The sequence below is a fragment of the Heterocephalus glaber genome, unplaced genomic scaffold (genome assembly GCF_053883595.1).
Source record: "Heterocephalus glaber isolate CG9 unplaced genomic scaffold, H.glaber_assembly_v1.0 deba00001531, whole genome shotgun sequence".
Lineage (NCBI taxonomy): Eukaryota > Metazoa > Chordata > Mammalia > Rodentia > Bathyergidae > Heterocephalus > Heterocephalus glaber.
Window position 1 is genome coordinate 22,434,253 of NW_028258329.1, and position 24,261 is coordinate 22,458,513.

Here is a 24,261-nt window from a genome sequence, read left to right on the forward strand (position 1 = left end):
CCTTTAGGTTCTGGCTGCCATGAGATTCTCTCCCACCTGGGGCTCAGATGCTTTCCAAGCAGGCAGGAGGAGACAAACACTCCCCAAACCTAAAGGATTTTTTCTTCTCTGCAAGTCCCAGGCTCTCTGGGGTATGCAGTGAGGCCAGGGCTAGGGCGGTACCCAGGACACCAGGTTTAAGGAGGTTCTCTCCAGGTCCAGCAAAACTGCCTTCTCCAAGCCCTCAGAGTGAGGGAATCCTTAAACTTGGCAGCCTGGATTCCTCTATAGCTTGACCTTCATCCCTCCCAATCCCCATGCAAAAATGTTTTCCTCCCTTTTCAGTTAAAAAAAAAAAAATTCCCATAAGTATAGATTCCCATAAGTATCGAAGTAAAAATTTCCCATAGAAATTCATTGCAAAGGGGATTTTGCCAATATGTATCTTCACTGCTGTTGATCTGCATGGTCTCCTCTGGGACACAGGCAGACTATCCCAGCATCCCTAATCTAAAAATGTGACATCTGTGTCAAAATGATGACCCAATTGGAAAATTCCACACCATGAAACTTTGTTTCATGCCCCAAATTATTGAAAATGTTGTATAAAATCCTTCATACCATGTAGATAAGGTGCATATGAAACATAAACGATTTCAAGTGTAGACATGTGTCTCATCCCCAAAACACCTCATTATATATTTGTACATATGCCACATATTGGAAAAATCCACAATGCTGCTGGTCCCAACCATTCCAGATAAGGGACACTCAACTGTATTGGCGGAATGTAAACATGCCAGTGAATTGGCTGTCCCTAAGTGAAACCATTTAGGCACCAAACTTTGGTGCTTATGTGTCTCCATTCATTCACTCATTAATAGGCAGAGCCGCCACTGGTGCCTGGGGCGGGGGGAGTTCATTCACGCCCACGATATGAAGAACAACACACAAGTCTTTTCCTGCCCAAGAACAGAAACTTGTTACTGCTTTCTGCTGAATCTCAACCCAACAAGATTATCATTTACATTTTAGGCAAGATCCGAAGATAAGAAGAAGGCCGCCCAGATGGTAGAAGGTAAGTATACTTTTAAAGCACAAAGGTCTGATGTCTCAATGGATAAGCAAGAAGGTGGCCTAAGGTATGCTATACCCATAACAAGTCTTCACAGCCAGCGCTGCTATCTCACGATTAACTAGGTACAGTAAAGTAAAATGCAGGCTGCAAATACCAGTCGATGTCTTTAATTCTGACAACATGGCAGGCCTGTACACAACCTCCAAAAATCCAGTCAGAAGGAAGGTTTGAAGTAGTGGAGAAAGCAGCACAGCGATCTGGAGAAGCTCTGAGACCGTCCATCTTGTTCCTGTTCCTGATGAGGCCCAGCTCTGTCTGCAGGACCCACTCCCAGCCCCCTGGCCTCTGTCTTCCCTGTCCTGGCCCTGTTGAATGTTGGCATCTTGGCAGGCCCAGGCTGCAAAATGGATTCTGAGTAGGGATCCGAACCCAAGGACTCTGTAAGGGGATACCTTCTCTCCCAGGTCCTCCAAATTGGTTCCCATCTAGGCTCATGGTGGGGAAAGAGAAAGAGCTGCACCTCAAAAGTGATGGAAGCAGGGAAACAGATGCTAGTGTGGCCCAGAGGGAGGCTTGCAGGCAGGTGCAGCTCAAAAACAAGTGACTTATACCTGGGTGTGGTGGCACACACCTGTCATCCCAACACTCTGAGGTGATAAAATCACAAGTTTAAGCTGATCTTGGCGACTGAGTGGCTTGATGAGACCCTGTCTCAAAATAAAAAATTAAAAATAGGCTGGAGATGTAGCTCAGTGTGAAGAAGCTGAGTTCAATACTCAGTATCACAAAACAAGTGGGCCAGCCTCTTGGGACCACAGCCAGGGCATGCTGGTGCCACTGACTGGCACAGCCCACATTCTCCCTCAGAAGACTGAGAAGGGACTCAAAAAGTTCCATGCATCAATATTGTGCCGATTCGATGCTGAGCTCACTGGAAGAGATCTGTTCTCTTGGAGTTATTCTTGTTCCATCCATCTTTGCAGACAGAAACCACTAAATGAAATTAACTATGGAAGGTGACTATAGGTCACACTGTAAAAGCCCACTGCAATTGTCAAGGATAGTTTAGGTAGTTTCTAAAAATTTAGTTTTATTTCAGGTAGCACTGCATCTACCCAGACTTTTTCAAGGTAACAATAGCATTATCTAGCGCTCACTTTCTAGGTCAAGACCATCTTTTTGCTCAGAGTCCTATCTGGACTTTTCCAAATGAAACCTAATTGTCCCATAAGCTTTCTTATATCCATTGTATAGATAATGAGCTTCATGGAGGTATCCAAGGCTACGCTGTTATCTCAGGTCTGATTCCTCCTACACTCCTGCTCTAACCTTCTGCAATAAAATGACTTGGCTGCTGAATGTCAGTGGCCCATGGGTTGTGTTTGCAAGGGCACCTGGTTGTTTGTAGACTCTGCTGCTGCTGACAGTCATGAAATTCTTGCAACTAAACCAGCCTGGTGTCTGTCACCCTTCTGTTACTGTAACAGATACTAGATATGGTCCACTTAAAAGAGATAAAGCTTATTTTGGCTCATGATTTCAGAGCTTCCAGTTACAGTTCATGATCACTTGGCCCATTACTCGGAGTGAGTCAGCACCTGGTAGGAGTACGTGGCAGAGTCCAACTGCTCAGGTCATGACCAGAAAGCAAAAGAGAGAACGAGCATAGTTTCCACACTCCTCTTCAAGGGCACGTCCTCCATGACCTCAAGATCTCCCGAAGGTGCCACCACCTCCCAATGGTGACCTGCTGGGGACCAAGATTTTAACTAATAAGCCTTTGGGGGACACCCAAGATCCAAACCGCAGCAAGCGTGAATGTGTCACCCGTTAGATGTCATCTTCTCATAAGCCCCTCCTCTCCCTGCAGCTCGAATCCAGACCCAGGAGGAAAGCTCCAAGAGGCTTCCAAAGGACAGTGACCTCGCACACGTGGTGACACCCCTCAACAATGGCACTGTGGTCAGCTTAGACTCCCTGAGCACCGGGAGCAGCAGGATAGAGGCCATCAGTCATCCTGTGCCCCAGAGCCCGGGGCTGGGCCACAGGGGTCCCTGCTCACCTCTTCCTGGTGTCCACAAACCAAGGCCAGAGCATGATGCTGACAGGTGAGGCTTAGTCACAGACCAGAAGGAAACTTGGCTTCCTCAAATGTGACACCAGCCATGGCCCAAGGCCCACAGAGGTGTGCACAGAATAGGTGTGCCCCTGGAGTTGGAGGTCCTCAACAGTTTCAGGAGGCCAGGGACATTAAATCCCAATTCTGCCAGAAGGCTGGCCGTAAGGTCAAGAGACTGTCACAAAAAAATGGAGAGAGTGGGGAAAGGGAATCAAAGTTTGTTAAAAAGAACAAATTCTTTTTCCTATACCATCTACCATATAACCTACATTCGAACCTGCTCGTCCAGCATACACATTTCCATAGCCTGAGAAAAGAAAATTGGGCCCGGGATTTAGCTCAGTGGCTCCGCTGCCTGCCTTGAAAGCACAAGGTCCCATGTTCGATCCCCAGTACCAAAAAAGAAAAGAAAATGCCTTTTTGTTTATCTTCCATTTTCCAGTTCTGAATTGGCCCTATTATTGGCAAGACTTTCTATATTTCAGCTTCAGGTCAACTAAGCTTTAGTCAAATCATCTGTGCACTATATGGGTCATTTGGTTCTGTCTTTCCTAGTAGAAAGCAGTGGACCCACTTCCTTTAATGGAAGTGGGGTGTCAGAAGGGTGCTGACCCGAATGCATATCCAGAATTGAATTTGATCTTAATGTAGCACCATGGAAGCACTTTTAAAGACAATGACTAAATTAATGAAGAACTTGAAATCTTGCTATATGAGGCACAGGGTTGTAACAAGGAAGAGGGAATCAAATACTCCTGGGGAGACCATGCGGGTCAAACCAGCACTGCCAGACAGAGTGGCATCTCAGGGAATGAGCTTTCTAACAGGCATGACGCCCCCCAGTGGGAACGTGGGGAAGTTCCTGGGGAGAGGAATAGCCAGTTAGCAGACACAGGGGGCCAGTCTCCCTAATAGGTGCTCCACAAACACTGGTCCGGCCCCGTGATAAGACCTACAGTGTCAGCAAAATGAGCCATGCCCCACTCATGCCATACACATCACTTCCGGTCCTGAGGCTTCCATGATGAGAGGCCTCTTCGGCCCTTCTCCCCAATGTGTCCAGCCACAGGATACCGTGACACTTTGGAATTGATAAAGCCCTGGAGGTGCTCTGAGACCAGTGAGGCCAGGCTACTTAACCCCTTTGCCTTACAGGTATGGACAGGGGCCATGGGCCAGCACAGGGGACCTTCACCAGAACAGGGCCTTCACACCTGTGACACTGCCACAGCATATCGAGGATGTACGATCAGAACCTCTTTTCCGAAGAGACTTCCGGCCAGTCTATCTTCCTCTCCGGAGCCCCAAGGTCTCGGCTTTCGTAGTGCGTGGTCATAGGCCTCAAACCCCCAGGAACTATCTCATGCATGAGCGTGACTCCCACCAAAAGCCCCATCTGACTTTCTGGCCAGAAAGACATTTCAAGATGGACGCTTCTGGTGACATGGTGGAGGTGTACCCCAGGAACATGCGACAGCACATGTCTTGGGTGCCCCTGAAGCCTGGCTCTCCACAGCTGAGTGAAGAAGAAGAGGAGACGCCGAGGAGAGGTGTAGGCCAACGGCCATTCGCCCCTCGCTCCCAGGTGGACCTCCATCAACCCCCTCATTTTTACATTGGTGAGAGGTCCAGAATCAGGACCCGAGATCCTGAGCTCCGGGGAAGGAGGCGCTGTAAGTCTGGGGGTGACGGTTTTGAGGGTCAAGCCAACAGGCCCATGTCTGTGCCCAGGAGGCCATGCTCCGGGCACCTGCAGTACCCACAGCATCCTCTGCAGCCCCGGGCCTGGCCCAAGTTCGAGCCGTCCTTCACAGATTCTGACTCCATGTCGGTGTTGTCCAGCAGTGACCAGCAAAACAGCAGCACTGACCAGTACCTGCAAGTCACCCGCAGCCAGGACAGGCTCCCGAGGGCCATGGGACAAGCTGGCCGGAAGAAGGCCAAGTCTCGGCGGGCACTGCCCACTGATCTGGATGACCTGGTCTGTTCCAAAGTCTAGGCTTCCTCCCATGACCCATGCATAGAGGTCAGGGCACTTCGAAGCACCCGGCCGCACACCACTTCTCAGCCTTTCTGGAGACAGGAGTGTGCCACTGGACATCAGAGATTACGTGGTGCATTCAGTCACACCTGTAGATTGCTGGCCAAGACCCTGAATCTCAAACTGATGTTACAACAAACATGCACAAGTGTCATTTCTGAGTGCCTCTTAGGGCCAGCACACATCAGCTCAGCATTTCAAGATAACTTCAGTCCTTTGCTTGCAATTATATAAGCCAGACAGCTCATCCCGCTGTGGAAGTCCAGATCTGCTCTTTTCTAAAACAGTATGAGCATGCTGTTTTATGAGGCTGTCCTTCCACATACAAGGACTCCCTAATAAGCACCGGAAATGAGGTGGCTACCCCTAAGGGTTTCACAACACTTAATGTGAGTAATGAAAACTAGAGTAATGAGAAGAGTAATGAATCAATAAGAGCTCCTTTTACTATTTACTGAGCTGTGTCTATATTAATTAGTCAGAACACTAGGCTTGCACAGAATCCAAGTTTTATCCCTAAGTTTATTGGCTTTTTAACTGGGCAGGATGGATCAAGACCCAGGAATAGGTTCAGAGGAGTCAGGGCACTGAATTTCTCCGGGATTATGTATCTTTACTCTGCTCTGGTGTCTCAGATCCTCAAGCTCATTTCTCCTGTGCCAATAGCTTCCTCTGTGTGGCTGGTGGAAGAGAAAGTCACAGCTACAGAAAACACTCACTTTGCAGCATGCAGCCAGGAGGCCCGGAAGACAGGGCTGAGCTCTCAGTTCACTGCTGCCTGTGGTCCTCTGACTGGCCTTAGGCAGGGCAGCAGGTGTCAAATCTGGCACAGTAAGTGGACTGGGTCCTGATCCATCTCTCCATATAACTCCTTTCACTATGTGTCTTCTTGGCATTCTGTCTCCTCAACATACTTTATCTTTGGAATAAAAATGGCATTATTTTCATTTCTGCATCTCTTGTGGCAGACATATAATAGATATTATATTTGTTTTGCATTGCTACTCTCAGTCAAAATAATGATGGAGTCTTGCCAAAGATTAGGTTTCTTCAAGTGTAGCGGCATTGTGATGGGAATCCAAATGACACAGGAGACTATGAGTATATGCAAAGTATAAGGCAAAGGGAATCTTTGAAGATTTCGTAAGTGGTCTTAATCAACTACCCTGGGCTAAGGGCTAGGTAGTAGCAGCCCAAGGTTAGATGGACAGTGACTGGGCCCTTGCAGAAGTACTGTCAGTGAGGGGCTGTGTTCTTGTGTATTCTGTGGCTAGTTCCTTAACAGCTATCTGTGCTTGAGATTCCTTCCTTTACAACCTCCCAGACTGATGTATTTTCTCCTTAGGGCTTGACACAAATCACTCCATTTTGATTCTGACAGTAACAAACTGAGTGGCTTGAACAGCACGCGTATATCTCCGTTTCCGCGGTGAGGAGCGCAGGTGTGGCTCAGCTGGGTCCTTTTCTCAGCGTCTCACTGGGTTGTAAACAGGGCATCAGGTGACTGGGATTGCATTCAAGGTTTAAGGTCCTCTTCCAAGCTCATGTGACTGTTGGCTGAATGCCTTTCCTTGAGGTTTGGGGACAAAGGTTATCACCTCTTAGAGGCTGCCTGTATATCCCTGCCATGTGTCCCTCTACACATGGCTGTTTGTACCTTCAGTCAGCTGAAAGTGTCTCCAGCTTTCCATCTCTTCTTCCAGGGAAGTTCTGGATGCTCTTTTTAAAAGGGTTTACCTGAGTAGGCAAGGACCACCCTGGAGAAACTCTCCAATGATTAACTGCAAGTTAACTGTTTGGAGACCTTGATGCTGTCTTCAAAATGATATCTCACAAAACCCAGTGTGGGGGTGAAAACTAACCAAATCCACAAGTGCCAGCACAGCAAGAAGAGATGTAAATGGGGGTCAAATATCCTGGGGGCCTGACAAAGATATTTAACAAATACAGAATGGGTGAGTGAATGATGAATGAGCTGTACTAATGACTGAATCACAAATAGCACACTCACCGGATTAGAGGCCACTTCTAACCAGAAAGAAAAATTTAATCTAATTATTGCCATTTTAAAAATACAGATGAACACTCCTCCCTGGATTCATGAAAAAGAGCACACTATTTTCAAAGTCTAGCCACGAAATGTTCTGTGAGGCCATGGGATATGCTTTGGTGACCATAGTGCTGGTCTGTGTTGTGGCCGAGAGCTCACCGGGATACTACAACACATTTGGGAAAGGCTGGCCCCACATTCAGGTGTTGTAGGAGTACGTGCCTGGGTAGGGGTGTGAGGAACCTCATGAAGGCTAGAAGATAGACCAGCCTTGGGACACTCCTAAGAAAATCTAGTGACCAGGACATACCCAGGGCTGTAGGCATGATGTTGCCATACGCACTATACATCCTGGCACTTAGCATTGGGCTATGTCTTCAATTTAGAAAAATCTAAAAGACACTAATTAGTGCAAAATTGGTGTGACAAGCACCTGTGTTCCTACTAGGAGGGTCAACCGTGGAAACTTTATTTTATTCTCATCTAGACATTTTGCTATTATAAAAAAGAAACCGTCATAGACACAATGAAGTCCACATTTATCACATTAAATCTCATTCCCCTCACATTGTCCAGAGGTTGGTGTGAATCCACCCAGTAGATCATTTGTAGTTATAGATGTGTTTGTGAATATATATGCATAAGCATCAGTAAACAACATCTAAATATATTTTACTCAATTCTGTAATCCTGCATGTATCATTGTATTTATGTTGTTGATGCCTGTAGATGAAACTCACTTATTATGACTGCTGCATAGTATCTCATCTGTGAATAAACCATCTAATATTCATCCATTTTCTTCATGGTGGACATCGAAATCTTTTCTACCTCTTTGTTACTGAAAATAATCATGCACTGGACATCTTTATATGTTTTCTTGGAATGGATGTTAGTCCTCCTAAGAGAGAAATCTGTAACCTATAGGAGATGAGCACATTCGGGTTTCCTGGCTGCTCTTCTATTTGTCTTCTTGGTCCAGACCCTCAACCCCTTTTCTCAGCTTCACCAAAACTTGATCTTGTCACACTATATAATTTTTGCCTATTTGATGAAAAAAAAATACTAGTTATTTTAATTAGTTTGCCTTTGAAAATTGCTGGCACCTTTCCTTAGTTTGCATTTTCTCTTTGTGAACTGGTGCCTACTCTGCATCAGCCATCACCATCGCCCTAAGCCAGTTCCCACAAAGCTCTTGGGATAGAACTGCTTGCTAGGCAGTTGTCACCCCCATCCCCTGAATGCTACCCCTCACCTAAGTTGCAAGAAGGCACAAACCTACGTTACCAATGAAACCCAGCACAACTATGGTTTCACAGTATTCCTTTGGGTTGAGTAATGATCCCTGGCAGGGAGGTTGTGTGTTTTTCTGACCTGTAATTAAGTTACTATTGAGGATATGATTCACAGTACCACTAAAAATCTCTCCTAATAAAACCTGCATAACAAACTCCTCTCAAGTCTCAGAGATCAGAACAACTGTAAAAATAGTGAATACCTCTTGATGAGAATAGTCTGATAAATATCTGAGTGACCTAGGGATGATCTTTTGGTCACTCATTTTGTTTCAGATTTCACGAAAGCCAGGAAATTTAGAGGAAAGATTTCTGCACATCTCTGTAAAACCAAATTCCCTAGCCTAAAGCAGTATTTTCCAGGCACTCTGAGTGTATGTATGTGTTTGAATTAAGTGTGTGATTTTCTTTTTTTTTTCAAGTTTGCAAATTTTGTTTTTTGTACATTTCATGGTAAACTATATATGTTTGTAGGAAGTGGGATATAATAAAAATATATGAGTAAATATGTAGCCTTTGGAAAGAGTATTTGCCCACAAATTCTGCCACTTACTAGCTATGCGAACTTGGATGTTCTCTGCAATTCTTAGATTGCAAAATGGGGGAGTAGTTTCTTACTTCATATTGCTTCAAGGATTAAATGGCACATGCATATGATAGTGGCTGGCACATGGTAAGCACTGAGTAACAATTAGCTATGCTAAGTGAACACCAAATATATATATTTGCATATTTACTTAATAGATTCAGACAACCTAATCGACACACTGCCGGGAGTCCCTATCTGCCTGAACATTTATTTGAAATTCAACTAGGACTTTGGATCTCCTCCCAGCCCAGGAGGAGGAGGGTATGAAAGAGACTTACTCTCACTTGCCCTCAGCTTTCTTTGTTTAGTGTGGCCCCAGCCTGAGTCTCAAGCTGGAGCTTTCTAGAAATATTCTACACTGAATTTTTTAATGAAGCTTTCAAAAAATTTAACAAGATGTGCTGGGGATTTAGCTCAGTGGTTCGGCCACCAGCTTCGCAAGTGCAAGGACCCAAGTTCAATACCCAGTACCAAAAAAAAAAAAAAATTTTAACAAGACCTGCATGTTAGTACATAAAATAATCAAACAGTATAGAATGATGTAAAATGAAAAAGAAATGTCTTTGGGCTTACTCTGTTAAGTTTTTTTTTCTGTACCTTTCTAGAAGTGAATATTCTAAACAAATATACATATATAAACATATACAGAATGCTGATAGTCATACATTGCCTACCAATGGGAGTACATCTTGAGAGATGTATAATTAGATGATCTAGTTATTATGTGAACATCACAGAGTGTACTCATTCAAAATGATGTCACTAGCTGATATCTTAAGGGACCACCACTGTATACACTTCCTGCCATTGACCAAATTATCTTTATGTGGCAGATGACTGTAAGAAAACATAAACATATACAAGCATGTCTCTAGTCATTTCTTTTTCACACAAGACATATATGTATATATTTATATCAAATGGCGCATATACATCATATATAAATGTCTGTTATAGGTGAAGTACCACTCTAATTGCTATTCATTACGAAATCATTTGATCATGTCAACTCTGTTATTATTATCATTTATTTCACTTTCTAAATGAGAATGCTGAAGTCTGAATGATCAGTTTCTTATCAAGACTGAATCTAATAGGTGATGCTGCTAGGCTTTGAGTCCAGGCAATCTGACTTAAGCACTGGTTTTCTTTACATTAACTTTTTTTTTTCAGTGCTGGGGACTGTCTATTGAGTACAATAGACTAGCATTCACCACTGAGCTACCCCACCAGCCCCAGCACTGGCTTTCACTCACAATGCTACAGCCCTTTGATTGGTATTTTTGACTTACTATATAGTATACGAATAGATTTCCCTACTGTTTCATACACACAAAAAAATTTATTGGGGGAGGGTAAGAACTTAAATAATATTCACTTAAGCTTTACATACCCTTCAATTCCTTGGAGAGAATGAATGGCTCATGGTGAGAAGGGCCTACTCCTTGGCTCCTATAGCCAGACTCAGCCTGTGCCCACTATGAGGATCCAATAGGGAAAAGAGTCAGGTAGCAAGGATATGTGGGAAAAACAAATGCATTTTGGGGACAGGAGGGGAGATGGCTCCAGGTGTTCTGCACCTGCCTGTGTGCCTAATGCCTATTAGGGCCACTGGACCAAGCGGTGCTAATCACAGACAATCTCAAGTTGCCATTTGTCTCTAGGGAGGCTCAGGGGCCTTGCAGTACTGGCTCTCTTCAGATTCACCTCCAGTCACAATTCTGACGTCTATTTTTTGTGCTGACTTTGAGAGCCAGATCCCTCTCTGACTGCCTATTAATTTCTATCTAACTTAGCTGCCTATAATAATGCTGCTTTATATGCTCTACACAATGCCCTGCGGAGACATTTGTTATCATCCCATTGCACCCTGGAGCAAACTGAGTCCCAAAGAGGGTAAAAGACTTGCCCCAAACCATACAACCAGTAACAGGTCCAGAGCCTGAGACTTCCGGATTCCTGCCCACTTCAGTCCACAGCCTGGCAGCCCCTCTCATCTTCCAAAAAAGGGCTTTCAAGTAGTTGCTTTGCTTCCCCACCCTTCCTCACGTTTCTTTGAAACTTTTTGAGGAAGCCAATGCGCGCGCACACAGAGAAAGAAAGCACAAATAGACCTCAGCATCGACCTTTTCAGAGATGTGATTAGATGCAGCCCTGCAGAGGTGGCAATCCAGGCTGCCCAAGCACTTCACGCTGGGACCTGCAACGGCCACCCACCCCCTGCGAGCCGCCCAGCCCAGAGAATCCCGATAAGAGCTCCACTCCAGCAGGCCCCACAGGCACCTGTAACGAAGGATGTGCCACCAGAGACCTGGCACAGAACCTAGTGCCAACGGCGGAAAAAAAGCATATCACCAATAGACAAGGAATGTAGAAAAGACCAGGGTTTATTTAGATCAGCGTCCACTGCCAAGGTGGACAGTGGGTGAGTTTCCAAGAGAGGAACCACGCCAACAGAGTAAGACCTTGGGGGGTTTTATAAGAGTTGGAGAAGGGTCTACACAGCAAATTCTCCAAAGAATCCGGATCATCCAGCACTCTGCAGATTTCTAGGGAGCGCCTGCTTTTTTTAAAAACAACGTGTTTGCAGCTACAACTCAGACAAGACGCTCCCGGACTTTTAGCTTTAGATAGGAGGTGATCTAGAAGTCTTTTATCTTTCACGGAAGATAGGTCAAGACTCCTCTGGAGGACGAATGGGCCTTAGATCAGGTTTTTGCTCTTACCTGAGAGCAAGGTCTTTAACTGGTGTTCCTCTGAGCTCCGAGGGCTGTAACAGGAGGCTGGTTCCTGTGGAGGTTTTGAACCGCACCCCGCGCGCGCAACCCGAGCGGGGGCCGGTGGCGCCGGTCCGCCGGATGCCGGACCCACCCAGGCGGTGACGCCATTGCGGCCCGACTCCACCCTGCCGATCTCGGGGCGGGCGAGCGCCAGCCAATTCCGGAGCGGAGCGGGGGCGGGGAGGGAGGCGGGGAGGGGCGGGGCTCCGAGACTCCGCCCAGCAGCCAGCTTTCCGGTCTTGGTCCAGGCCTCAGCCTCGGACCAGGCCTGGGCTCCGTGTGACCTCCCGGGCCCCATGCACCTACGTGCCATGGACCCGGCGGCGGCAGCGCAGGTGAGCGAGGCGGTGGCGACGAAGATGCTCCAGTACCGACAAGACGCGTCCGGCTGGAAGAGTTGCCGGGGAGGCGTAAGTGGGAAGCTGGGCGGAAGGGGTGGCGACACTTTGCTCCCTAGGGTCCGGGGCCCCAAGACTCTGCTCTTTTCCTCCGGTTCCTGGAGCCGAATGGAGAGGGATGCCATGCCATAGGGGGCAGGGGTAATAGACATCAGCCGGTCTGTGGTCGCAGTGACTCCGGGAGGTAGGTACCCGTCCCTTCCGTGGCATCCACTTCTACTTATCCAGCGTTACCTGGCGGGTAGGTGGTGGCGAGATTTGGAACCCGCCCCAGGCTCCAAGCCTTTGCTAGGTTCCTTACACCTGGGCGCCCACCCCTGTCGTCCCAGAGGGTGGCAGGGAGCAGTTTTCCTTACTTGACACGACTTCGAATAAATTGCTTGAGGAAACAAAATATGTGGTGGCCTTGAAGGTGACTTGAACACCACCCATGGCCCTTGGAGCTGGCCAAGTAATTAATTAAGGGCACTTTCTCCGTCACCCTCTGCGGTTGGCAGCTTTGTCCAGTTTCGTCCCCACTCTGCCAGGTGTGGGTTGCGACCTTGGAGATCACATCTCCAGAGGCTTTTGATTCCTTTTCTGCAGAACTAGAGACTGAACCAAGAGTTCCCCCAGAGCCCAGCGAGCTCTAAAATTCTGCAATTCTGTGCCTTTTGACAGCATGGAGTTTCAGTTTCCTGGAGGCCATCCGTGGAGTTTGCAGGGAGCCTGTAAGTGTACACCCTTCTCCAAGCTTGTCAGATGCCACACCCTTCCTGGTGTCTCTGGGTTTGCTTCCTGAAAGGCTCCAATCCACCCTGCACCATGAACCACTCACCAGGTGTCTTCCAAAAACACCAGCTTCTGTTCTTAACCGAATCATTTCCAGCCAACCATGCCCTTGAGAAAGCTTAGGCCCACTTCTGCGGGCTTGAAGGGAGGTAGGCTGGTGCGCTTCTGCCCCTCTTCTGCCCGCCAGTGCCGAAGAGCTGTGGTGGACTTGGCACAGTTGCCCTTACGTAGGTCCCAAAGTAACAAGTGTGGTTGATGCTGGAGTCCAATACCTCTCTGTGTTCCAGGTACCGAGGAGATGGAATTGTGTGTGGTACCCCAGAGGAGGTGTGGGACTGTGTAAAGCCAGCTGCCGGGGGCTTGCGAGAGAAATGGGATGAGAATGTGACCAGTTTTGAAATTATCGAAAGCATCACCAACGTAAGTTTCCCCCAGCATGCTACCTGTAGACAGCATCTGTGCCGCCATGGGAACCTGATCCCAGCCCCTCTGGAAGGGTCTGTGACACGTTTTGACAGGAGGGGTACCCTCTATGCAGATGGGAGACAGTGTGACACAGAGTGTAGATACCAATAGCTGGTGACAAGGTACAGAGGGAATCTGGACGTTTAGGACACTAGGGGAAGACGTGAGTATGACTCCTCAGCTCTCACTGGACAGGGAGACCCTTGCCCAAGAGTCAGCATCCTCTGTCTTCTGTGGGCTATGCAAGTGACACCTGAATTAGCATCCCCTTTGGTAGAATGGACACCATCTAGACCAGCCCTGTCCGACAGAACTTTCTCCAGTGACAGAAATGTTCAATGACTGCCTTGTCCAACATGGTAGCCATGAGTCCTTTGTGGCCTGGGGCATTAGAAGGACTACTGAGGAAATGAATTAATTTTATTTAATTTTAACTAATTTAAATAGCCACATGGAGTGCCTGGCTCCCATAGTAGATACCTTAGATGTGAATAAGCCTGCCCTGGAATCCTCCGTGACTTTTAAGATCTGGTCTCATTTTGATTTCAGAGCTCAGGGGAAAAAAAAGTCATGGCCAAAACTAATAAGCAAGGTGCTCCGGGGAGGCACTGCTGACCTGTGCAGTTTGAGTGCTGTCCTGGTTTTGACATCTGGAGGCAACCACTAGGTGTTCACATAGGTGATGTTGTGAAATCTTGCTCAATAGCTTTCTGCTGGAGAGACTGGGTGCCAGGTGTTCTTAGCCCTGAGCCAGAACCCACACTTCATTCCTTGTCTCAGGCATTTAGGTCAGTGTTTCCTGAAGCATGGTCGTACATCCCTGCAGTAGGAAAGGTGATTTCAGGTCCTTCACACTCAAACCTGAAATTGGATGTCATAGTAAGGAGGTCGTCCTGCTTCAACTCCCTCGGGTTCTCCTGTGTAATATTTGCTTATCGTTAATAACAAAATGAATAGCTGTCCTCAGCCTCAGAATTAGAATCTAATAATCCCTTGTATATACCTGTTGCAGTTGCATATAATTTATAAGCAAGTGATTCTCTGAGGCAGTTCCAGTAGTTAAATAGCTTCTCTTTAAAGCCACCTGGTGTAGGTGTTTTAAAATGAACACAATTTGAAGATGATATTAAATGAATAATAGGATAGGTGAAATTTAAGATAGTAGGCAAATAGTCCTACACAAATTTTTGAAGTTGAGGAAACAGGTAAATACGCTTTAGAACTAAATACAGTTGTAATAACAGGAGGGTCATGTATAGAATTTTCTTACTGGAGGTAAAAGTGATTGTGTCTTTTGAGCACATTTGCACTTTTTGTCTTGATACAATGACTGGTGGAATGAGAATGAAAGGCTTAGGAAATTACAGGTTGATATCTGAGCTGACACAGTGATTCGGTAATGAGCAATGGCATTTATTGGGTCCATTTGTGTGTGCTACAAACACAGGGCTCTTTAACTGGAACCCTAGGGGCAGGAACAATTTTACAGAGGTAGAGAGGGACCCAAGTTCACGGAGGTAAAGGGGCTGACTAGGAGTTAGCTGGCTGGTGACCCCCACTCTCCCTGCACCCAGCTGCCATGGGTACCACTTCCCTAAGGAGGTGAGCGCTTCTCTTTAAGCCTTCTCCCACCTCTGGTGCTTCATGCTGGCGATCTGATGTCTCAGAGGCCCCCAGGAAGATGTTTTCCTCCTTGCTACCTTGTAACTACCTTACTTTTCCCAATCTGTCAGGGCACAGGACAGCTGGGGACTCCCTTGTGCTGAACTCTTATCTGGGCTGAGCTGCTCCTGCCGTCTTGGCCAGCTTGCCAGGGGACTGTGTGGTGACACTGGCAGGGTCTTCCTGCTGCTCTGGGTACCCTGGTTTGTCCCTGGATGTGGCTGCTGCCACACAGGACCCTCTTCTCTTCCCTAGCACCCATGTGTCCCGCCCTAGTGAGCCCCCTGGAGCAAGGATCTTCACATATTTTTGATTACATACCTCTGGCAGATTTTTGAAAAATTTTTCATCATCCCCACACATCTAGATGGCATCTAACATTGAGTTGAGAACTACACCTTCATGAGTTGCAAAGCAAGGCAGTTTGACATGTAGTAAGTCTCAGTTTTGAACACAGCAATACTGTGATTTTTAGTGAAATCTAAATAACATGTGAACTTGTGTTTAATGTTATGTTTTAAAAATACATGAGTAAATTTTTCTTATTCAGCAGTTGTATATAATGACTTTCCTTGAACTCAAATCTTCATTCCACGTAGCCCACTGGATTTTATCCTAAGATAATGTATGTTTATTCTTGGAGGTCCTCATCTTGCATCATAGATATGCCTACAGATTGAAATTATTTTTTGAAAATCATGTATTTTCTTTGACTGTAAGACTTGGTTAAAAATGGGAGTGAGGTATAATTAAATGACACGATTACATATTTTGATGAAGAATTATTAAGCACACAAAAAATTTTCACATCTCTGGAAGAAATGAATAAGAAGTCTTTGTCCTAATTAATTCATGTGTCCAAGGAAAAGTAAGAGTTCTCACCAGAAGGATACAGTCTTCAGTGGATTTTAACTGTGGAAAGGAGGGAAAGCACAGGCCATTGGTGAGCTGGATTTTCCCAAAAAGCAGAGAAGCAGGCAGTAGCTCTTTTATCATTTAGTGAAACAGCAGAAATGTGGAGAAAAGGCTCTTCCTCGCAGATTGACAGTCCCCCACACAATTTGGAAAATCCTCAAATGATCTGATTCTAAAATAGATGAATGATAGATGAATGGATAGGTAGACAGGACCCAGCACTCTCCCGTGAGTTTGTTGCTGCCACCTACATGATTTCTCACCAGTGTCCTCTTCACCTTGGGCTCCAGACACTGTCCCTAGGGCATAATGTGTGTAGGGCAACAGTTCAGGGTGGAACCTGTAGGGCCATTACAAAATCACTTCCACCTTTCTTACTACAGAATATCAGAATGCAAAAATAGCAAAATTGGCCAAACCTCACGCCTTGGAACATACGTAAGAAAGGGGACCACATGAAATCTAACCTCAGTATGTAGTACGTGGGTTAAATATCACTGTCAGCATCCCTGGTTGTTGTTGGCACCCCAGGGACACTCCTGGTAGAGTGATTCTTGCTGGGTATAGGGGTGGGTGTTCCTGTGATTCTTTGTAAGCAAGAAAGGAGGCCTGCCTACAGGTGCTGCCTTGTCCCAGGCAGGCCACTTTAGGAAGGAGTTCTGGGGAAACTGATCGCCAATACACCTGCTGAATAGTTCTCAAGTACCCCACGTCCAGTGCTCTGTGGTCACAGGGCCACCGTCCTGCCAAGCTATCCTGTTTTCCAGGACCTGGGGCATGGGGTAGGTGGGGAAGAGATGTCTCTCCCTCAGATGCACTGGGCCCCTTGCTTTGGCAGACACTGTGCGTGAGCAGGACCTCTACCCCTTCAGCTGCCATGAAGCTCATTTCTCCCAGGGACTTTGTGGACTTGGTGCTGGTCAAGAAATACGAGGATGGCACCATCAGCTCCAATGGTGAGTGGTACCCAGGTGCCACTGGCTTTATGGGGATGTGCTGGGCTCTCCTCCACACCCCCTCAGACCCTCAAGGGCAGCCAGTGGCCAGAAACCAGCCAAGAACTCACTCAAGCCCCAAGTCTCTCCCTTGGCACACTCCTGGCCTTAAGGGGCTAAGGGCGTTCTGTGCCATGGCTTTGGCCAGGAATGCTTCACACTTTGTCCTCTGGCATGCTGGTAACTAGTTGGTACAGTGGCCTCTGCCATTCCTCTGAGCCTGCCAGGGGAGATGGGGAACACCTCCTTGTCTCTGACAGCTGAGATTTGAGAGGGACACATTCTTCCTCTTAGCCCGAAACCTTCTACTCTAGAATATTCTTTTCTCTAATTTCTCATAAACTTGCGGAAGTTGTATGCTGGAGTATGTGTGTGTAGGTACATGCGTGTGTGTGTATGTGTTTGTTGTGAGTGTAAGGGGCAGTGGCAGGTAGCAGGGGTCCTGTGCCCTTACCCTGGGCTCCAGGCGACCTGGTCTGAGAGCACAGGTCCTTCACTGTGGAGGTTGGACTGACTGAAGCTGTTGCTCACGGCCCGTTGGAATTCCTCTCCAGCTACCCATGTGGAACATGCACTCTGTCCCCCGAAGCCAGGATTCGTGAGAGGATTTAACCATCCATGCGGGTGCTTCTGTGAACCTCTTCCAGGGTAAGAATAACCTTTGAGTATAGGCACCTGTCTCAGACCTAACTGGTTTTTTAGGGTGGGGTATCAATTTGATTGGGTTGGTCATGAGGTGTGGCCTTGGGATCTATATCTGGTACTGGGCCTCCTCCTCTCTGGGCCTGTTCCATGCTCTGCTTCCTGGCCACCATGAACTAAGCAGGTTTGCTCCACCATACCCTTCCACCATGATGTTTCTGTCTTGAAGCCAGCTGACCATGGAATGAATCCTCTGAAACTGTGAGCCAAATTAAACATCTCCTCCTTTAAGTGGTAGGTATTAGGTATTGGGTCCAGCCATGGTAAAACTGACTAGTACAGGTACTTTGACTACAGTTCCCAAGAATAAAAATGCCTTAGGCCTTACTGTTACTAGAAAAATGCCATACATGCACATGTCAGTGACATAATACGCCAAAGTGCCTGGCACATGGTAGAGTTGTGGGGAAGTGTTACACAAACTAATTATGATGTGGGGATGATTAGTCAAATGTCACGGTCTCATTTAGCAGATGAGGAAACTCGGGTTTGGGATTGTTAAGTGCTGGGTCCAGGGTCAGAGGCTGGAAGGCTGGCAGTGCAAGGTCTGAGTTCCATGTCTCTGCCGTGCTATCTGGGTACCACCTAACAGCCTGAGGGGCTATGATGATGATAGTTGTCCCCACTGCACATTCTGCACTGTGACTGTCTGTTCCCAGCTCAGGGGCTGAAAGAGGAATCGGAGCCCACACTGAGTCAGCCTGGAGCCAAACCCAGAAGCCTCCCTTCCTGTGTGCTCATGGGCATGGCCAGGTTTTACCAGGAGCTGTCCCTGTGATGAATATGCTAAAGGTCACTAATCTGGGAACCACCCAAGTTGACAGTGAAGGATACTGCACCTGCTGGTACATCTGCAGGTGTGTCCCAGGGTTTCCTGCAGACACAGAGAGTGAGGGCTTGTGCTCTCCCACAGTACCAGCCAGTGGCTTGGGTGTGGAGTATTTTATTCAAAATTCAGACCTGGCATCTACACCCACCTGTGTGTAGCACTGTTTGCTAAGTTGGCTTTGCAAACATCCTGTGAAAGACTTTGAGTTTGAAGCTAGCAGAGCCATGCTTGAACACACACCAGTTTTAGTTCCCCTGAAGTAATGAGATGCCCCATGTTCCCTGGCTTGGACTGACGATACTAACCTCTATCTCATTTCGGCCCTCCCTGCTTGGCAGTCAGATGCTTTGTGCTGCCTTCCTGGGTGCCAGGTCTGCTGAAGAGAGGTCTTTAGAAAAAAAATGCAGAGTCCTTGCTCCCTAGGGGCTGAACTCCAGGGCTATCTTCCTTAGAGGGGTGTATTAGTTACCTTTCAGTTGCTGGGACCAAATATCTGACATACAACTTATAGGAAGAAAGGTTTCTTTTGGCTCGGAGTTTCAGAGGTTTTAGTCCATGGTAAGCTGGCTCCAAGGCAGAAATACCATGGCAGAAGGGAGGCTGCTCACCTCATGGTGGTGAGGAAACAGAATGGAAGAACTAGAGAAGAAAGGGCTAGGGACCACATACTCCCTTCCAAGGCTGGACTCGGCAACCAGCTGCTTTCTCCAGCCATCCCCACCTCCTAACAGCCCATTCAGCCAAGAACTCACCAATGGATTAATCCACCAGAGGCCAGCGCCCTCGCAATCCAGTCACCTCTCTGCATCCTGTCTCTGAACTTTGCTGCTTTGGGGATCAAGCCCTTGATACATGAGACTTTGGGGAACCCTTCATATTTAAATCATAGCAGAGTGAGCACAGTATGATTAGCCCCTTACCAGGTAGCAAAGGTGACAGCACAGAATTTGCAGGTGGGGCATCTGGGCTGGAAGGGTCCCCAACACCCAGCAGGCACACAGGTGTTAACTCAAGCATTGATAGCCAGCTCCCATCCACTCAGAGAAAAGCATGTTGTGCAGAGTAGAGCTTCCTGCCAGTCTGCCCACATGTGGTTACTCTCCCAAGGCTGTAGGCCTGAACCTGGGACGCAGTTTATTCCCTTATCTTTCCATGACTATCCCTCTAATCTGCATGTTTGGATTCAGCGGGCAACAGCAAAAATATGCGACATTACTGTGTGTCGGCACTTTTATAATAACCTAGTAATTTTTGTTCTTACAGCAACGTAAGGCACTGTTATCCTCATTTTTAGGTGAATATGCTAAAGCACAGAGATCTTAAATTATTAATAACTTAACCCAAGATGACAAAGCCAGCAAATGATTCAGCCATCCGACTTCAGAATCTGTCCTCTTAACTCAGATATTGACCTGTTTATTTGTCTGTTTTTATCAAAACAGATAAAAAGTATCTGCCCTCTTTAGGGCTTACTTTCATTGTGCACAGGAGAGGAAAAACAAAACACAAATTTCCTTAGTTAGATTTCCACCCTTGTAGTTCTCAGATGTTTAGTGTTTTGGAGAAAAGTAAAGCCAGATGGAGGCAGGCAGCTGGGAGTGGGTGGCCCGGAGGTCAGCAGAGGCTCCCTGATGGGATTCTCAGCAGCCCTCAGCACAGGCCTGGAGGACTGGGGTTTCTGCAGAGGCAGGGGCAGGGCCAAAGTCCCAGGGGTGGAGCAGGCACAGGCATTTAGGAAATGTTCCAGAAGGAGATTCCTGTAGGTGCACAGGCCGCGCCCTGGTGGGCACTTAGCTCTGAGTAAAAAGGGAGCCATTGGGGAGCATGACTGGCTGTGCTCCGGATCCACTTTAGCTTCCGTGAGTTGTCTGGAGCAGACTAGGCAAGAGCCAGAGCAAGAGGGCCCCAGGGAGGCCATGTGGAGTCTGGGCGTCAGAGGAGTCTGGACCAGGCTGCATGATGACTTCACTTACAGCCATGGGCTTCTTGTTGTTGGGAGCGCCTGACAGCTGGGACGGTGCTGTGCAGTCCCCATGGCCCACCCCTGCCACTGGGGCTCATGGTAGTGAAAACCCTCCAGCTTCCTCTGCGATCGGGTATGCCTTTTCTTTGTGTCCCTTACCAAATCTGATTTTGGGGACACCTCACCGCCTCTGTTGCTCTAAGTGCCCACATTTCCTGTTTGCAGCCAGACAGCCATCTGTATTTCTGTCAGTCATATCCCACATGGGCAGGACACCAGCCTTCGGCTTCTAGCCCAGGGTCCTCTGCCACAGAGCTGCCTACCCCCAGATGATCCTGCCACCCCTGCCCCAAGTCCACACATGTTCAAGACATTCATGAGCAATTCTCAGATTCCGGGCCTGAGGCTTCATTACACCCTTCAGTATAATTGAGGATTCCCGAGGGCATTTGTCCCGGTGGGGTGAACCTGTCCATTGTTTAGCATGTTTGAATGTAAACTGGACGAGCTAAGAGATACCTATTTTCAAATAGTAATACATGCATACATACCATAAATAACATTTTTATGGAAAATAACTATTTTTCAAAACAAATATTAGCATTAAGAAGAGTGGCACAGTTTTTCATCTTTGCTAGCCCTTTCCAGTCAGGCTGGGTAGAAGCTCATACCTGCTTCTGCAGTCCGTCCTGTGGCTCCTCAGAGAAGGAGAGGAGAACCGTGTGCCAACAGGCTTGACCTTGCAGAGACCCAGGAAGAGCCTGGGTCCCCCAGTAAAAGTGCTGCCCTCGTTGGACAGGGACAGGTGACATCCATGTCCCTTCCTCTAGGGCTTGGCCTGGAGGGGTGAGCTTTTCAGAAGCATTCGTGGGACATATCAGAAGTTAGAAACTGCCTCCTTGGGCTGGAAGAAGGGGCTTCTCCCTGCCTGTGGGCCTGGGGAGCTGTGGAATGTGCCCACACACGGACAGGTTGCACCCTGATCGAGCAGGGGTACTGAACACAGGACAGGGTTGGGTGTGACCACCATATTACTTGTTTCTGCTGGGCCTGGCTCTGCTTGCCTGCCTCAAGGTGCAGGCTCCTGACAGCTCTGCTGTTGCCTTTGCAGGGAGCCCGGCAAGACCAGGCTGGTCACGTTCTTCCAGACGGACCTTAGCGGCTACCTGCCGAAGAGTGTGGTGGATGCCTTCTTCCCGCGCAGCATGGCCGGCTTTTATGCCAACCTTCAGAAAGCAGTGAAGCAGTTCCACAACTGAGCTCTCATGTGACAGCTGATGGAGATCAGCCGTGATGCATGAGGAGCCCCAATTTCTGGGAGAGCCTGAAGGCTGGCTTCTGCTCTTCAGGTCACCACGATGGGCAGCGAGTCTCTAGGAGTGCCAGCCAGGGCAGCAGCTGCCCCTCCTTCCTCTCAGGGCTGGTGTGGGGAAGCTGTTCACTGCTCCAGCTCTACCTGGGGTCCAAACGCACTGCCTGGTGGACCCTGGCTACTGGCCACCCGACAGAGACTCCGCTTGTTACTTGGTGATGCCCTGTGGTCCAGAGGCCACGTGCCATGTTTGTCCTCAGCTGATAATGATCACAGTGTCTGGCACCATGTCAGCACCTGTAGCTTCCCACCCTGTGCTGCCAACTCTGACTCTGGTGTATGTGTTTAACACTGCACAAGATTCCCCACTAAATGTCATCCTGGGAAATAATGATTTAAACAGTGGAATAAGCCTCAAGGGACAATACTTCACTGAGCCTTTGGATGTGTCTTCCATTGATTTCAGGTCCCCTTCTGTCTTCTTTCCCTTCTGAATTTACTTTCATGGCCCCAGCAACTCTGTTTGCCTCCGCCGTGTCCCAGCCCGCAGCCTGGAGTATGTTCTCTACCATGGTGACTGGAAACTGAGCCCTGCTCTGTCCGCATCCCAGCGCTGGGCAGAAGAGTCCCCTGTCCAGGCATCTACCTGCCTTTCCTCTCCTCTCCTTGTCCCAGGGCCGGGACAAGGATGCCCTGCCTGCTAGGAGGGACAGAGGGACAGAAGAGAGGCCAACCTAAGCAGCCTGGCCAGAAACCCTGGAGTCTGCCACAGAACCTGCAGGGGCCAGGCTCAGCCAGACCAGCACAGCAGCCCAGCTTCACACCTAGCAGAGGCCTGGCTGGAGTTCGCACACCTCTGCCTTTCCCCTTTCCCAGTAGGGCTACGTAGCCAGGGAGCCCTTTATGACCTTCCCCACCTTGAAGCTCCTTGGTGACTCAGTGCCGAGGCAAAGAAGAGCTCCCTTTCTGTTCCCGTCAGTTGTGGATCCCAGTCACCATGCGGAAATGTTCAGCTCCCACATCTCACCCAGAAGTCTCTGTGGGACACTTGTATTTGATTAGAACTCGTTCATTCCTGGTGAGTGGCTACGAAGCCTCACTGTGTGGCCACCCCTGTCCTATGTCAGGTCCCAGGAACAGACTGGTTCATGCCTACCTTGTGAAGTCCAGACCTCAAAGACAGTGGTCTTGCCCAGATGGGGCCTTGTGCAGGCCTGTCTAGCAGGCTGGACGGTCAGCCACCCGAGGACGAGAATCACTGGGCCCATAGGACATACTGCCTGCTCTGCCTAGCACCACACTTCCTGGCATCAGGGTTAAACTGCTTTGAACCCTATAGAAAGAGCTAGAAAACTGACTTCTTATCTTACAAGAAAGTGGAGAGCCACGAATACCAACCCTAGGTAGCTGCCTATGCTCCGGCACAGCAGAGCCGGTGTGGGAATCCAAGACCAAGGGCCTCGGGTAGAGGGCACTCTCCGTCCATGGGGATGGGCCCACACCGCCCCAGCTGAAGAGGTTGTGATAGGAAACAGCGTTTTCCATGCCTGAGCCAGCCCTGAAGAAGTTGGCCATGGAAAGCACTCTCAGTCCAGCAGCACGGAGCTCCCGAAGATGAGCTTTTAATTGCAGGTGCTGGGTGGCTTCTGACCTGAGCATCTTGGCCTAGAGACCAGGGACCTGGTGTCATGTTGTCAGAAGCCCTAAGGCAGCTGGGTGTGGGAGGGGTGGGGAGGGGCCTTCTAAAGCAGGTCAGAGACAGGAGGAGTGCTGGAAGGGACAATCATTGTTGGCAGGAACGGTGAGACCAAGGGGGAGGGACATATGCATTATGTGGCCACACTGCCCAACCCCAAACACGTGTTGTATTGAATCACACCTTCCACTGCTGGATCAAGTTCACCTTCAGTGTTCCATTAAGAAGGCTGATAGAAATGGTGTCTCACATTTCTAATCTACTTGCTCATCTACTGCTTGGCAAGACTCAGAATGGGATGAATGAGGCAGCAAGCAGAAAACAAAGTACTCTACATTGTTGTTTCTCTGAAAGAAACAGCTGATGCCAGCTGTGCTGATGTCACCTGAAAAAGTGACAAGGACTAGAAGCCTGCTGGGCTGACAGTCCACTGCCAGGAACCTGCTGCTTGTCTTCCTACAGGTGCTGGACAAGCCACCAGGCTACATTGCATGGTGCCATTGATAATGGCCTGGGAAGAACTACTGGTGTTTTGTCTCTGGCCCTTGTCCTTACTTCATAGGAGCAGAGGCTGGTGAGGGGCTGGGACTTGCCCAGGCCTGGTCATAGGTTGCTGGCTGTT

General features: G+C 48.2%; 2 protein-coding genes and 1 long non-coding RNA gene across 5 annotated transcripts in view; 2 read left to right on the forward strand and 1 right to left on the reverse strand.

Annotated features, from left to right (window-relative positions):
• Positions 1–9,181, forward strand: part of Tmc3 (transmembrane channel like 3) — a 41,719-nt gene extending 32,538 nt beyond the window's left edge. Inside the window, exons 20-22 of one of the 2 annotated variants that reach the window (XM_087188457.1) lie at positions 1,015–1,057; positions 2,928–3,165; positions 4,302–9,181. In XM_087188457.1, coding sequence (XP_087044583.1) covers positions 1,015–1,057; positions 2,928–3,165; positions 4,302–5,175 — 1,155 coding nt within the window. In that variant the 3' untranslated portion in view covers positions 5,176–9,181. The remainder of the gene's footprint in view (positions 1–1,014; positions 1,058–2,927; positions 3,166–4,301) is intronic. The other variant, XM_004852913.3, reaches the window with a different exon arrangement.
• The window catches only part of LOC110350758 (uncharacterized), a 70,735-nt gene extending 58,672 nt beyond the window's left edge, over positions 1–12,063 (reverse strand). For both annotated transcript variants that reach the window (XR_015441779.1, XR_015441778.1), the window contains exon 1: positions 11,878–12,063. This is a non-coding gene — a long non-coding RNA (uncharacterized LOC110350758). The remainder of the gene's footprint in view (positions 1–11,877) is intronic.
• A 70-nt stretch (positions 12,064–12,133) lies between these two features.
• Positions 12,134–22,370, forward strand: Stard5 (StAR related lipid transfer domain containing 5). Its single transcript, XM_004852883.3, has 6 exons — positions 12,134–12,341; positions 12,990–13,039; positions 13,388–13,520; positions 16,981–17,098; positions 17,692–17,785; positions 21,743–22,370. Exons 1-6 carry the CDS (start codon positions 12,228–12,230, stop codon positions 21,888–21,890), a joined length of 657 nt encoding a protein of 218 aa, XP_004852940.1. The 5' UTR covers positions 12,134–12,227; the 3' UTR covers positions 21,891–22,370.
• Positions 22,371–24,261: the final 1,891 nt, after the last annotated feature.

Coding starts and splice junctions, on each gene's coding strand:
- Stard5 (XM_004852883.3), top strand. CDS start 12,228: ATGCACCTACGTGCCATGGACCCGGCGGCGGCAGCGCAGGTGAGCGAG. Junction 13,040..13,387: donor GTGGAGTTTGCAGGGAGCCT/GTAAGTGTACAC, acceptor TCTGTGTTCCAG/GTACCGAGGAGATGGAATTG. Junction 13,521..16,980: donor TTATCGAAAGCATCACCAAC/GTAAGTTTCCCC, acceptor TTGCTTTGGCAG/ACACTGTGCGTGAGCAGGAC.